This window comes from Girardinichthys multiradiatus, chromosome 12, assembly GCF_021462225.1.
Source record: "Girardinichthys multiradiatus isolate DD_20200921_A chromosome 12, DD_fGirMul_XY1, whole genome shotgun sequence".
Taxonomy (NCBI): domain Eukaryota; kingdom Metazoa; phylum Chordata; class Actinopteri; order Cyprinodontiformes; family Goodeidae; genus Girardinichthys; species Girardinichthys multiradiatus.
In genome coordinates, this window is record NC_061805.1 from 46,851,600 (window position 1) to 46,867,980 (window position 16,381).

A 16,381-nucleotide genomic window follows, 5' to 3' on the forward strand; every position below is an offset into this window, starting at 1 on the left:
TATCGGCCAAGAGCTTCTAATAAAATGCACTTTATCTGTTGATCATGCTCAGTGTGGCTCTATATATACTAGCTGGTGTTTTTGTACTGTGGGAGGAAGCCGGAGTACCCGGAGAGAACCCATGCATGCCCGGGAAGAACATACAAACTCCATACAGAAAGACCCCCAGCCAAGAGTCAAACCCAGGACCTTCTTGCTGCAAGGCAACAGTGCTAACCACTGTGCCACTGGCAAAGCCGAATAAAGTGTATTAGTATAAACAGCCCTTACCAACTGTCAAGCATGCTGGTGGAGGGTTGATGACGCAGGTCGTATAGATCATTGAGTTGACCATGGGTTATTGACCCAATGGAGCAACATTGTACAAAAAAAACTTTAAAAAATTTCCCGCTATATGAAAACGGCACTAAACAATGACAAAGTGGAACTTGATGTGAGTTTTTTTTATTTTTAGAACCTTATAAGACAAGATCACCTCCATTTTATCCTGTAACACATACGAGTTGAAAGGTGTACTGTTAATTTACCGCCTCTTCATGCCTTATATGTATTCCAGTTATTCATCTTGAACAGTTCGTAGCCTACTGTCGCACAATTCAAAAACAGCCAACAGCTGCTGTTTAAACTGCTGGTCGCTGAGTGCATCATCTGGGTTTGCAGCTTGTGACCTATTTAACGAATGTCACCTTTATAAAATCAGCTAATGGAGTGAGTGTTTACAGTTAATGTTGATTACAGATACTTAATATGCGTTCCTTTTTAATTTTCAGAAATACACATGAAAGCAGATTTATTTAGTTATGTTAAAACTCATTTTAACCAAAGCTTTCAGAGGATTTTCTCAGTAGTCAGCACACACACAGAGATTCACAGCGTCTCTATAGGATATGGAGTACATATAGCAACACAACAGGTTTAGAGGCTGACACAAACCTTCACTTACTTTTCCATACTTTACAGGATTACTGTTCACACAAATATAAAAATAAAATGATGGTAAATCATCTGTTCTCTGATGTTCTCATCATTCATTCACAACAGGCTCATGATATATTCATCTACGTATTTACACTTTCATGTGGCTGTTTACAGAGCAGATTTCAAAATCAAAACTTCAACACAATTTGAACCGAGGAGTTGTAGTCAAAGCTCCCCTATTTTGCTGCATCATTAGACAATTGTGGGTTTATTTTCAAAAACAATAGAAAAAGCAAAATTTGTTTGGGTGTCCCTTCATTGGCTCCCTGTTAAGTCCAGAATAGAATTTAAAATTCTCCTCCTCACATATAAAGCCCTTAATGATCTAGCTCCATCATACATCAGAGATCTGATTGTTCCATATGTTCCTAACAGAGCACTTCGTTCTCAGACTGCAGGTTTACTGGTGGTTCCTAGAGTCTCTAGAAGTAGAATGGGAGGCAGATCCTTTAGTTATCAGGCTCCTCTCCTGTGGAACCAGCTCCCAGTTTTAGTCCGTGAGGCAGACACCCTGTCTACTTTTAAGGCTAGGCTTAAAACTTTCCTTTTTGGTAAAGCTTATAGTTAGAGTGGCTTAGTTTATCCTGAGCTATCTTCCTTATTTTTTACCTCCGTCTTCTTCCCTCCCTGTTGGTTGGAGTAAGAGGGAGTCAGGTTTAGCCTAAACCGGCTCAGTTATGGTTGAGGTGCAAACACACCCTCCATTTCTGCTACCTGTATGACCCCTTCTCTTTTCCAATGGTTATAATCAGTCTAACAGAGAGAGGTATCCCAATCATTGTGGTTTTTAGTATAACAATGACCATCAGTGGGACCCTTTGTGAGGGGCCTTGAGACGACTTTGTTGTAAATAAGCGCCGTTTGACTAAATAATCTGAACTGAAACTATCTGTGTAGTTATGCTGCTATAGGCTTAGGCTGCTGGAGGACATAACGACCACTTTCACCCTCTTCGCTACATTCTCACACTACTCTCCAATTTTGCATTGTTTGCTGTTATTTCAGCTTTTAACCTTGTTCTCTCTTTTCTCTTCATAGAAGCTACGCCTGGCCTGGCTCTGTGTCTGCCTGTGACACCTTTCTGGAGAGGGGAATTGTCCGAGCTTCTGCTGGCAACAACTTAATGCTCACCCTCCACCGATGATCGACATAGCCCTGTCTTTTAGTGTTTAACCCTTTCTCTCTCCTAGACATGGTGATTGACTGAGCTTTTACTGTAACTAATTATATGTGCTCTCTTTCAGACTCTAACCTTGAAAACTGGCTCAGAGTTTATCTGTTCTTTCTTTCTAGGTGAAACGACTAAAGGAGCTACATCCATTAACATTTACTTTTCCTTCCCATAGAAAGTACTTCTGGATCAGTGCTTTTTTGTTCTTTTTGTGTCTCTGCTCTGTTCTCTCAAACCCCCAGTCGGTCGTGGCAGATGGCCGCTCACACTGAGCCTGGTTCTGCTGGAGGTTTCTTCCTGTTAAAAGGGAGTTTTTCCTCTCCACTGTCGCTACATGCATGCTCAGTATGAGGGATTGCTGCAAAGTCAACACCAGTGACTGTCCACTGTCTCTACATGCTCATCCAGGAGGAGGGAATGCTGCAAGTCACTGACTGGATGCAATCTGCTGGGTTTCCTTAGAAACATTTTTTATCCAATTTCAATAAAAAGCTAACTCCGACTGCACTGTTCAATGGTTAGGATTAATTGGAATGTATGAACCTGACTGTTGTGAAGTGCCTTGAGACAACATGTGTTGTGAATTGGTGCTATATAAATAAAACTGAATTGAATTGAACAAATTATTTGTTCTTCTAACTAAATATTTCAGTTTAGTATTCTATCATGTTAACCGTAAACTATAAAGAAAATGAACTTTATTAATTATTTCAGTAGTGCATACATTCCATTTATTTCCTGATTAAATGAATAACCAAAAAGTAAAAGTGCTTAGCAGAGCCACAAGAACATAAGTATCACTGCCAGAACTTTTGGTCCTAACTTCACCCATAGAGATACACACTCACTGGCCACTTTATTAGGTACACCATTGCTAATTAACATACCAGCCAATCATTTGGCAGCAACTAAATACATTTAGACATGTAGACGTGGTAAGGATACCTTGTTGGAGTTCAAACCAATCATTAGAATGAGAAAAAAACGTAATTCAAGTGACTTTAAACGTGGCATAATTGTTGGTGCCAGATGGGGTATTCTCAGTATTTCAGAAACTGCTGATCCACTGCAAATGTTACACGCAACCATCTCTAAGGTTTGCAGAAAATAGACCTGAGGGTTGAAAATATCCAGTTATTGACATACTTTGTTGATGTCAGAGACTGTACCTTGTTTGCAAAGAGTGCCAAGAGTACAGAAGACCACCCCAGATGTCTCCAGCTGTCAGCGAAAACGGCCTTATTCAATGAGTCTACGTCTCTGCTGCTTCCAGATGCTTGGGTCAGAGTGTGGCTTAAAAAGCATGAAAGCATGAATCAATCCTGCCTTGTGTCAACAGTTCAGGTTGGTGGTGTTGGTGTAATGGTGTCTGTGTGTGTGTATGTGTGTGTGTGTGCTCCAGTTTTGGCATCTGAGTGAGGAGAATTTTTAGTGTTTCACTATCAAAGTGAGGACCAATTGTTGTAAATTGAGGACTTTTTAATGGTCCTCACTAGCTATTTTGCTAGGGGTTAGGTTTAGGACTAAGGTGTGAATTGAGTTTAGGTTAGGCTTAGGGTTAAGTATGCACTGCTAATGGTTAGGTTTAGGGGTAGGGTCAGGGTTAGGCCATAGAAAGGGTTAAAAATGAATAAAAATGAAAGGAAGTCAATGAAAGGTCCTCACAACATATGGTAAAACAAGAAAGTGTGTGTGTGTGTCTGTGTGTGAGAGGTTCACACATTGAGCCCTTTAGTACTAACTGAACATCACCAAATACCTCAGCCTATCTGAGAATTGTTTACAACCACAATGTACCCATTGTATGGCTATTTCCAGCTACTTCCAGCAGGATAAAGCACCATGTCACAAATCTCAAAATTTCTCCAACTGGTTTCTTGAATACGAAAACAAGTTCACTGTACCCCAATGGACTCCACAGCCTCTAAGTCTGAAACCAGTTCTGCACTTTTCGTATGCAGTGAAATGAATGATTTGCATCATGACTCATCAGATACAGCTGATAAATCTGCAGTAACTGTGTGATCTCATCATGTCAAAATGTAGCAGAATCTCTGAACAATTTTTCTACGCCTTGTTGAACCTTTGCCACAAAGAATCAGGCAGAAGGCAAAAGGGTCCAACCCAGTACTAGCAATCTGTGCCTAATACAGTGCCTGGAAAAGGAAAAGTTGTAACCTAAAATCAGAACACAATCTGAGCCCTGTAAATTTAAATCTCTTTTATTATCTAGTTAAGATAGCATATTTTTTTTGCAATTGTCTTTCACTCTTTTCTTTAATAATTAAAAATGTATTTAACTGATTCACTCCAGAAACTCAACACACTAGACCCAAGACCTAATGTGTCATTCAGACTCCTGAAATCTGCTCTGCAAGTGTCACAGTCCATACATGTTCACTGCATCTATTATATATTAACATACACTTTTATAAGGTCTGTGGAGATAAAAGTAGCTTGTAATATTCTTGACTGTTTTAACTGATTTATTCATGTGCTGTATAAACAGCACAATGAGTTTTACAATAAATTGTAATTAAATACAAACCATAAAGAGAAACCTCTTTTTATACTGGTCATTTTAAGAACCGTAATTGTTTGCAAGAGTAAACAGCAAAGGTAAGTGTTCACTTAGAAGAGTACGTTTTGAGCTTTTAAACTAGTTTTCCCATGTTTGTTTCTCGTCTTTATTCCGCACTGAAAAAGCACGATAGATATTATCATTTAAAACCCATTCATTTGGATGTGTTACTTTACATAGGCACAGCAAAATTTAGTTTTAACATCCTTAAATAACAATTAAGAAAACATGTGTCATCAGATAGACACGGCAGTCACACCACCACTACTGCATGATCCCTTTTCCAGGTCTTCCATCACCAGTTCCCGTTCAGGAACATGGTTGACTCGCCTGGCAGCGTTCTTATCCAGGCTGTTCAGGGAAATGGGCTCCAAGGACGTCTGTACGTTATTAGCTGGCAGCACAGAGTTCCCCTGCAGTCTGTGTGAGTAGCTTTTCCTTCGCTGTCCATCCGCTGCGCACAGACTGAACTTAAACACGGCCTGGAAACCTCTCCGGAAATTCTCATTGAAGAAGCCATAGATGATGGGGTTGACGCTGCTGTTGAAGAAGGCCAGCCAGTGTGCGAAGGGGTAGATGTAAATGTTGATAATCCTGTACTGTTGCTCTGTCAGGCTCGCGTAGTCACTCAACATCATAAGAGTCCAAAGAGGCAGCCATGAAAGGATGAAAAGCAGAGCAACGATGAGGAGCATTTTTATCACTCTTTGCTTCTTCTTTGATACGTTGTGGCGGTTGTCCTGGCCTGGCTTTCCTCCTGTCGGAACAGCTGTTTTGAAGAGCGTAATCCCAATCCGGGCATACATAATCACAATGAGGGAAAGAGGGGCAAGATAGATGTTAGCAAACAGGACCGTGGTGTAGATTTTTCTCATTTCCTGGTTCGGCCAGTTCTCTCTGCACCAGTAAAAGGGGCTTGTCTTGTTGTTGTAGCCCAGTAAGACCCGGACGGTTTGCTCCTTGGTCACCTGCAGCATCACACCAGAGGGACACATGATGGATATCGCCAGGACCCAGATGACGACGATGATCAGTGTTGCTGTTGATATGGTGAGCTTTTGCTTGAATGGGTAGACGATGCATCTGAACCTGCAGGTTTAAAGAAGAAGGTGCCGTTAGGGTACACATGGACTGGGAAATTATTTGAAAAACTAATATTTTTCAAGATGGGGTAATGGAGCGAATGTACAGAGATACAGTACTTTGCAATGAGATTTAGTGCTAGTTGTAATGGGGAAGGAGAGGGATACCTTGTTTTCAAATTCCCTTTGAAATAAGATCAGGTGCAACCAACTGCCTTGAGAAGTCACCTAATTAGAAAATAGTCCATCTGTGTAGAGCGTGATTTCAGAATAACTTCAGCTGTCATGTTAAGGCCTCAGAGGTTTGTTAGAGAATATTACTGAAGAAACAGCACCATGAGGACCACGGGACACAGCAGGTCAACAGGTCAGGGAGAGAGTTGTGGGGATATTTAAAGCAGAGTTAGATAATAAACAAAATTACAAGCTTTAAACATCTCCCAGAGCTCTGTTCAAACCAAGGCAAGGAGAGTGTTAATTAGACAAGAAGCCATGAGGCCCATGGTAACTCTGAAAGAGTTGCAGAGATCCACAGCTCAGGTGCGTAAATCAGTTGACAGAACTGCCAGCTGTGCACTTCATAAATCTGCTCTTTAAATAATTACAAGACTTTGCTCTGGTCAGATGGTATCTAAATTTAATTTGCTGGTCTAAATGCAATTTGCTATGTGTAATGGAAAGTTAAAATTGCCCATTGTCATGTAAAAATCACCATCCCCATGTTGAATATGTGGAAATGCTTTTGTTCAGCAGGAAAACCAGTCAGAGTTGATGGAAAAATGGACGAAGATAAATAAAGAAGAGTCTTGGAAGAAAAAAATGCTACACCAGACTTGAGACTTGGATGGAGGTTCGACTTCCAGGACAACGACCCTAAACATACAGTCAAAGCTACAATTAATGTTTGCAGATGCTCCCCATCCTATCTGGCTGAGCTTGATCTATTTTGCATAGATAATTGTGCAAAATGTTTAGGCTTTAGATGGGAAAAGCTGATAGATACATACCCTCACAGATTTGAAGCTGTAATTATAACCAAATGTGATCCTGCAGGGTGAAGTTGAATATAAATGCACACAGCTCTTTTTAGATGTTTGTTGGTGAAGACATTTTAAAACCACTAATCATTTTTCTTTCTATTCACAAATATACACTTTTTAGAAGTTAGTGTTTTGTAATGTGAGAAAATGTGAAGCAAATGTGGAAATAGTTTGTCTATGTGCTTTATTTGCAAACACCAAATGAATTAAGAATTTTACAGCCAATCGAAGTAAAGATTGGTAGGTTTTTTCCTCTGAATATTTGTTTGATCTAAAGTGCAGAGATTTATCTTAATAATTAATGTTCAATGCATCTCTTGTTGGTGTTTAAGAACTGAGTTCCAGCTGACCCAGCTCGCTTTCAGGGGCATGACTTTATAAATAATAAAGCTATTAGCAGTAAATTAACATAATCAAAACTACATTTAAACTCAACAGCATAAACTGCTCTTCATTGTCCTACCCTTTCTGATACTAGATGTAGTAATCTTCTGTCTGATAAGGTGACTTTGAATTGTGGATGCCATAGCACTTTAGAGTTAACGTGTCCTTTCCAGAGGCAAAGATGTCCTCCAGAGATATTAAATAATGACAATGACATCACTGGACACCAAACCTTTGAGGATAGCAGCTGTCATTTTTAAAGTTTGATAGTTCTTGTCGCCCTTTCATCCTCCATTAACTCCTCTAATGCAACTGGATGCTTTGACTTATTGTACACAATGTTTTTTTTTTTTTTTGTGGTGCTAGTGGCCCTTATTCACAGTAATTAGACAGGAAATGGGTAGACAGAGAAGAGATGAACACATTAAGCAAGGGTCCCAAGGTCACGGATCAAACCCCTGCTGGCCGCTCTACCGCTACGCCACCTACCACTCACTTTGTGACTAACTTGAGCTTTCTACTGCAGTGCACAGTTATGACTTATTATGCAGGTCAAACAAACCTACTCAATCAGTAAAAAATTACACCAAGTGTCTTCTGACAATCCTTTTAAATTAGATTACCTCAGTTGTCATGAAAACTCTTTCCACCATGAATCATCAGTAAGGTTTATGTATATATATTTCCTTAGATCAGTTTGAGACAGCAATTTGTGTCATTTTTATAGCTAATGAGAGATCAATTCTACAACTATAGGTACAGTGTTGGGAAAAAGTAAACTGTATGATTCCACAGCTGGAGCCACTTTAGGCCACAAACATTTTTGGGCTTTTGCATCATTGTGGAAAAACTTTGTCGGTGTAGAATGATGGACTTTTAATAAATTGGAAATGGCATACCAGCCCTTCCTAGAGTTATAGGCAACACCAGTTGCTTCACAAAGGTCATAACAGATTTCTTTTTATCTTGAAGTTTTGACGAAAATTCAATCCAGAAGACTCCCTCCTACCTCAGCCGGTCTGATGGCTCCTCCATGCATTTCCGCCCATCCAATGAGCGTCAAGTCTGCACCTTCTCTTCAGCCAATCATCTCCAAGGCTTCGCTTTAAAGATCCTCATCGGCAAGATTATCTCGCTCTTCCGCTGAGCTTTGACCCACCTCCTCCCCATCTCCTCCTTCTGGACTCACAACAACCCGATCCTCTAATTTAATCCTAAAAATACTCATTCAAGCCCTCATCATTCACAGCATTCAGGTCTTCCTCGGAGTCTGAGCGCCAAAGAAATGTATATAAAAAAAAAAACTTCCAGTAGCCTTTCTTTGTGTTTTCCATTCGTACGTCTTACAGGATTGAATTGACGTTGTGATAACACTTAGCGGTTTGCTCCAGTAAACTGCCACACACTTACTTTCATAGTAGTGCTCACATTGATGATACGCAGTGTCAGCACCTCTATGATTATGCTTATAATATGTGCAAGAAGTCACAAAAAATTTATATTAATAGAATTATTTTTTTTTTTTTCTTTGTCACATTAATTTGTTTTGTTTTTGTGGGCTTTTACACTAGCCTGAATTTAGTAAAAACATATCTGTGAAAATTATTACCTGTCAACTGCAATGGCAACCAGAGTGAAGACGGAGGCTGAAACTGAAATCCCTTGAACCATGCCGCTCATTTTGCAGACCAAGCTTCCAAAAGGCCATCCTGTTGACAGAAAATGACATTCAGCTTGTTTACCACAAACAGAACCTGTTCAGAAAGATGGTAGGAGGGCTCTTTAGCACAAGGCGTGACTCGTAATGGAGCTCTTATGGTTTAGGGAGGCAAGAATTCATATTTCATAGAGATGATTACCCGTTGAGGACTACAAAATCCAAAAAGTGCTTTAAAATGAAGACATACAGTATGATCCCCTCCCCACCACGGCAAATTAGGTTTAGAATCAAAATTCAGAATTGTTCAGACTTTTCCAAAAGCAAAACACATAGTAAAATTATTACATTAAAAAGAATTTGAATTCGAACACATTCAACAAGGAATCCTACTTAGAATGATCCACTTCCCAGGATAAAATTCATAGGTTTGATCATGTTTGCATCAGGTGCGCCTGACGTAACAACTTAAGGGCTCCCTAAGTTACATAAGATGTCCTTAAGATAAAACACTTCAAATACATGAACTGTAGATGGTGACATTTTATTGCAGTTAAGAAATGTGCCAAAGTCAAGAGAATTGTCCACAAAGTACAGAGATGAGATCAATGCTGTTCAGAATCAAAATAAAGGATACAAAAAAACTGTTGCTGAATGTTAGAGATACAGGTTTAAGTTGAAGGAATTCGACGTGACGTCGCCCGGTACGGCAGAGCCGGGGTCCCACCCTGGAGCCAGGCCTGGGGTCGGGACTCGTCGGAGAGCGCCTGGTGGCCGGGTTGCTCCTCGCGGGACCCCCCCCGCAGGATGGGACACGGACGCCTGGCCAGCCTGGAGACGTTGTCCTCAGTCCACTTCCATTTTACGGAGGGGAGTCCTCATGTCCGCCTGCGGCTTCTGGCTGATTAGATCCGAACAATTTGTCTTCAAATATATCTGGGTGAGAAGTTGCTCTGTATGATATAATGTATATTATTATTTTTATTACACATTAACCATCATCTCCTAACTAATTAATTAGGTTCCAGAGTTGCGAGAGGGAGGACATCAGCTGAGGGCCCAGTTACCCTGCAAAAGGAATTGCAGGGAGGTTCTTATTGGTAACAATAAGATAAAGCAAAACACAGGGTTTTGCGGGTGGTTTTTAGCAATTTTCTACACCTCATAAAGGAGAAAAGCCAGTGGGCAGACGTGCCGCTGAACAGGTAAAAAAAAATGGTTCCGGAACCTTGAGGCATCAGGGGTGTCTCCTTCTTCATACTCTGGTTTATAAAATAATGAAAGGAAAAAGTGGGGATGCTTGTGTTAAATGTGCTTTAATTTGGAAGATAAGTTTGGTTTTTCACAGCGTGGAAGTTTGAGTGTAAATAAGTTAAATAGTTTAAAAAGTTTCAAGTAAAACAGTTGATGGAAAAATAAATAAAAAAAACATAAGAAGAATATTAAAAAGCACAGAGTGCATCAATTAAGGGGTTAAAGAGTTAAAACTTTCCTGAAGTTAAGACAATTTCACAACAGAGCTCAGTGTACTCCTATGGCCTCCAAAGTCACCAGATCTCCATAAAACAGAGCAGCTTTGGGATGTGGTGGAACAGGAGATTCTTATGATGGAGTTGCAGCCGATACACTTGCAGCCTGTCAGGTCAATATAGACCCAAAACAGTGAGGAATGTTTTTGATGCCTTGTTGAATCTATAACAAGAAAAATTAAAGTAGCTATGAATGCTAATACCTGACACTTTAAAGGTAAACATAAAGGGTATTTATTTCTGGTTTAAATAAAAAATTATCAATAATATTCATTGCTTATGCTTTTGCTACTGTTTGTAGTTTAATAATTTTAATTGAAATTAAAAGCAATTTTATTACAAACTCCCTATACACCCCAGAAATCCTCATTAAAAATCAAAATATACAGCTCAATAAAAAAAAAAATAGAAACAAATTTAGTCTGTTATCAGCAATAACAAAATAATTTTGGTTACTCTTTCTTTTAAAAAAAGCTGTATTTAGCCAAGTTTAATAAATTATATAAAAGCAGATTTTGGTGCACCAACGTCAGCTTTTAAGAAAAAGTCACTGGATAAATGTGGTCCTGCTTACTATGAAAATAAATAAAGAAAATCCAAAAACCTGATTAAAAGACAAATACTTTTTGATGTACCTAACATTCAATTGTAAAAATAGGGGAATATTTTTTTCCTAATTAAACAGAAGAAGTCCCCATCTGCATCAACCACCTTCGCTTGAGGCCAAATTTGTATCATTCTTGAATTGTAGTAGATGGCCGCACAAAATCAGTCTAGGGGCCACAAATGGCCCCTTGGGCCACACTTTGGACACCCCAGCTATAGAGTATATGTGCAGACAGCTTGATTGATTATGTCAGACGTCAATTTGTTCTTACAAGATGATAAATCGAGACGTAATACCTTCTGTTTAGAAACATTCCTGCATTTTCCTCTTTATCGGCCACTCAGATATCATCATATTAGTCTGGTGAAAAGCAGCAGAGTAGATGAGGCTGTCATCACAAATCTTCCTGATGAAATGCAGGGAGACTGTTTATGAGCTCTCCCCAGTTTCTGATGGACAGATTTCTTTGACTTACACCAAAGGCAGCTCAATTTCTGATCTCTGTGACACAAACAAGCCGTTTGCCTTCTGATTGATGTGCCTTTTTATCTTTTCAAAGTGCTGTCTGCTTCAACTTGACCCTTTTTCCTTGTCAACGCTTTTTTATTATTTCCACTTTGCTCAGATCTTCTTTGCAGCTAAATGAAACACCTCTCTATTTCTTTTTGCTTCATTTTTCCACAAATTACATTCTTACTCCTTCACTCCTATAGTCCATCAAATATTAACTAAACATTATCACTGCTGGAAATATATTTTAATTGAGCAAGGAACTCCTTACTATTACTCAAGTGTGTTTTTTCCCTCTCTGATGCTTGTTAGAGAGACTAAATGTACATCCTTCAATCAAACGAGGTGTGAAAATTTTGAGAGGTGGGCAGGACTTCCGGTGGCTGGGACATCCTAGGGCGGGACTTCCGGTGGCGGCCTTCCGGTGACGTAACCGAATATCGTCATTAACCGGATGTTGTCATTAACCGGATATCGTCATTAACCGGATGTTGTCATTAGCCGATATTGTCATTAGCCGGATGTTGTCATTAGCCGGATGTTGTCATTAACCGGATGTTGTCATTAGCCGGATACCGTCATTAGCCGGATATCGTCATTAACCGGATGTTGTCATTAGCCGGATATCGTCATTAACCGGATGTTGTCATTAGCCGGATGTTGTCATTAGCCGATATTGTCATTAACCGGATGTTGTCATTAGCCGGATATCGTCATTAGCCGGATGTTGTCATTAACCGGATGTTGTCATTAGCTGGATATCGTCATTAGCCGGATATCGTCATTAACCGGATGTTGTCATTAGCCGGATATCGTCATTAACCGCATGTTGTCATTAGCCGGATATCGTCATTAGCCGGATGTTGTCATTAGCCGGATATCGTCATTAGCCAGATGTTGTCATTAGCCGGATGTTGTCATTAGCCGGATATCGTCATTAACCGGATGTTGTCATTAACCGGGTGTTGTCATTAACCGGATGTTGTCATTAACCGGATATTGTCATTAACCACATGTTGTCATTAGCCGGATGTTGTCATTAGCCGGATATCGTCATTAACCGGATGTTGTCATTAACCGGATATCGTCATTAACCGGATGTTGTCATTAGCCGGATGTTGTCATTAACCGGATGTTGTCATTAACCGGATATCGTCATTGACCGGATGTTGTCATTAGCCAGATGTTGTCATTAACCGGATGTTGTCATTAGCCGGATATCGTCATTAGCCGGATGTTGTCATTAACCGGATGTTGTCATTAGCCGGATATCGTCATTAGCCGGATATCGTCATTAACCGGATGTTGTCTTTAGCCGGATATCATCATTAACCGGATGTTGTCATTAGCCGGATGTTGTCATTAGCCGATATTGTCATTAACCGGATGTTGTCATTAGCTGGATATCGTCATTAGCCGGATATCGTCATTAACCGGATGTTGTCTTTAGCCGGATATCATCATTAACCGGATGTTGTCATTAACCGCATGTTGTCATTAGCCGGATGTTGTCATTAGCCGGATGTTGTCATTACAAGGAAGCGAATCTTTCTAATTGTATGTTTTTAGATGTTTTTTACATCTAAAAACAAAACATGTAGTTTATCCACTTTAAAAGGTCACTCAGGTTGATGCAGGCACATCACACAAAATTCTGATAAAAAGAAAGAACCTGACAGAATTATAAATTCTGTGCTCGGTATGCTGTTTCCAAATTAGAAATGGATTCTACAGCTAAAAGACTTTGTTTGGAATCATGAGAGACTTCATTTGGTAAAATGGATGATAATTTTAGTTACTTTAAGCTTTTCCTTTTTCATCTTAGAGCAATAGTTATTGAGGATTTAGAGAAAACAGTTTTCTCCTCATCCCACGTGGGAGCCAGAGGTTGTAACCTGTATGTCTATGTACAACGTCACAAGAAACTGAAAAAATAAAAAATAAAGGTTATAAAGTCCTCAGACATGTCACTGTTTATTGAATTACGGCAGACATCCACAGCTGTTTCCTGCGTATTGTCTCAGACAAAAGTCTTCACACCAATTGTAGTCAAAGTAATTAAGAGGAATGTGCTCTTTTCCTGGCCATAAGTCTGGAGCATTGTCTGACAATTCCCATCCCCTGTTTATTGAATTAACACGTCTGTGCTGTTGCTGAGGTGTCTTGGGGGGGGTGTGGCCAAGGGGCGTAACTATGCGCGCTGATAGGATTTTGTCATTAGAAACAGAGAAGGTGGCGTAGTCAGTCATCCTGGTTCTATCGAGAGATACAACGCAATATTTACTGGGAGATCGGCTTCAAATCTGGTAGCTAAAAGTTTATTTTTAACCAATTACACTGAAATATTTTTAGAACACTTGTAAGGAGAAGCAGAAAAAAAAATGTCGGAACATATTTCAGGAAACGAAGAAGGTGGTGATCATTCTGCTTCTATCGACAGATACAACGCAATCTTCAGTAGTAAGTATTCATCTTTAAGAATTCTTTAAGTGCTTGTGAATGCTCGTTGGATAATAATAATGTTTAACTTATATTCTTTAGAACCCACGAGTGATGAGCTGGATGGTATCGTTTTTACACAGTCTGACTATGGTAATTATTAACTGCAACAACATCTGGTTTAGTCAACTGATGAATGCTATTTTGTGATTTAAAAAATAAATGAAATAAATTCTACTGACAGATTTAACAAGAGACGTATTCCTGAATGTTGGAGAGGTCAGCGTTTGTAACCGTCTGCCTCCAAAAAAATCAAAGTTGAGACGGAAACCTGTCTTTAAAAAAGACAATCCGATACCAGCTAAATATGAAATAGAGGGCGAAGCCATTCATGCACCACAGTCCCCTGACCGTGCGCTGGAAAAATTAACAGCTCCGGAAGAGGAGAGTAAGTAAACAAATATATATATATTTCTATGCATATGTTTTCAAAGGTCTATGCGATATTGCAGACTTGTTTTAACCCCTGATAAAATATTTTACAGATATATCGAATGATTTAATCCAGAACCCAAGCCTGGATAACATTCAGCAGAACTGTACCAGTTCAGTGCAGGAAGAGCTGGAACCGCCCGGAACCGTTCAAATACCCCATGTTATAGTATTTCAAATTCTGTTCTATCCAAATCTTCACAGAAACCAGATGTTTTTTTTTTTTTCAAAAGACCTGTATTGTAAGGTAACTTTATTTTGTTTCACAGAATATCTTAAATTGAGGAAAAGACGGCGACTCTGTGCTCTGTATACCAGGGCAAAGCTTGTTAGAGGTTTATTGAATGGTATGTTTAATTCTTCTTATACTAATTTACCTACTGAATTAATTAGTATATTTCATAAATTAATTTTTTTCTTTAGCTTTCCAGAGGCAACGTTGATGGTGGAGCAGATTTCATCGAGACCTGGACAGCAACAGCGCAGACAGAGAGTTTCTCTATCGTTACGTGACCGTTGTAATAAAGCATCAAGTTTAACGCTTCCAGTAATCAGTTATGCTTTGCCATAAGTCTTGCACACGTCTCTGACTCTAATCTTACTGATAATCAGGCTTTAGAGCTGGGGAGGGAGTGGCAACGCAGAGCTGGTTTAGATGATCAGACAGCAGTAACTTTGGTAAATTTGAAAACATTCTAAAGAGAAAAATTGTAGTGCTTCACAGAACTGTTACAGACTCTGCAGCTCTGTGTAAATTTGACACCAGTTTCCCTGATTGATCAAACCCTCTCTTTCTGCTGTTATTTCAAGGTCACTACTATGGGATAAAAAATCTCAAGGGTTTTATAGGATCGAGACACATCTGTGCATGTTGTTACGGGAGCTATGAAAAGCCAGACACACACCATTGTGAAGGCCATTGTGAAGGCTATCTGTGTTACATTCAAACCGCCCAAGCCTGTAATCAGTTAGATGATAAACTGTTTTTTTTATGATTTTGAATGCTTCATTGACGAGAACGGTGTGCACATCCCCTATCTGGTCTGTGTTAAAACGCTGAAAGGTGAGGAATGGCACGCTTATGGATTGAATTGCACCCAGAAATTTCTTCTCCATGTCAGGAGACTGATGTACAGAGGCTTTTCCTTTAATTGCTCATAAAGCGCATGGATATGACAGCTACCTGATTCTCACAGCTATGGTGCAGTTAGGCATTAAACCTCATCTTATCATGCAGGGAAGTAAAGTTCTCTGTTTAACCGACCCTGATTACAGGTTAAAATACATTGATAGCCTGTCCTTCATGTGTATGAAGCTTAGTGCGATGCCGAAAGCATTAGGTTTTAGTGATCAGACCAAAGGATTTTTTCCCCACCTATTCTCGTCTGAGCAACATCTCCAGTATGTGGGGTCTTTTCCTCCTCCATCCTCCTACGCTGTAGAACGCATGAGTCTTCAAGAACAACAGGTGTTTAACAGCTGGTACAGAGAAGCGAGCAAAGGGATCTTTGACTTTGAGAAGGAAGCTCTTCAATATTGTAAAAATTATGTGGACGTTCTATTTCAAGGTTGTGTTAAATTCAGGGATGAGTTCTTTAAGGAGACAAGTGTGGATCCGCTTAAATGTGTCACGATAGCCTTAGCCTGCATGAAGGTTTTTGTAACCAATTTCCTTCCTCCTAAAACCTTGGCCATCCCCTCACCTCTGGACTACAGGCGTAGTAGTAAGACGTTTTCTAGCATGTCCATTCAATGGCTTGGCTGGATTTCAGACAGCAGAAAAATTGACATCGAACATGCATTAAACATGGGGGAAAAGAAAATCGGCCCATATTCTGTGGATGGGTATGCAGAGATTAACGGTGTCAAAGTTGCGTTTGAATTTTACGGCTGTTTTTTCCACGGCTGTGA

At 39.7% G+C, this 16,381-nt stretch overlaps 1 protein-coding gene across 1 annotated transcript in view; it reads right to left on the bottom strand.

The window, feature by feature from the left end:
* Positions 1-4,355: 4,355 nt before the first annotated feature.
* The window catches only part of npffr2a (neuropeptide FF receptor 2a), a 55,149-nt gene continuing 43,123 nt past the window's right edge, over positions 4,356-16,381 (bottom strand). The window contains exons 4-5 of the mRNA XM_047380693.1: positions 8,846-8,945; positions 4,356-5,819 (exon numbers count right to left, since the gene is read on the bottom strand). Of these exons, the coding sequence (XP_047236649.1) occupies positions 4,967-5,819; positions 8,846-8,945 (953 nt within the window). The 3' untranslated portion in view covers positions 4,356-4,966. The remainder of the gene's footprint in view (positions 5,820-8,845; positions 8,946-16,381) is intronic.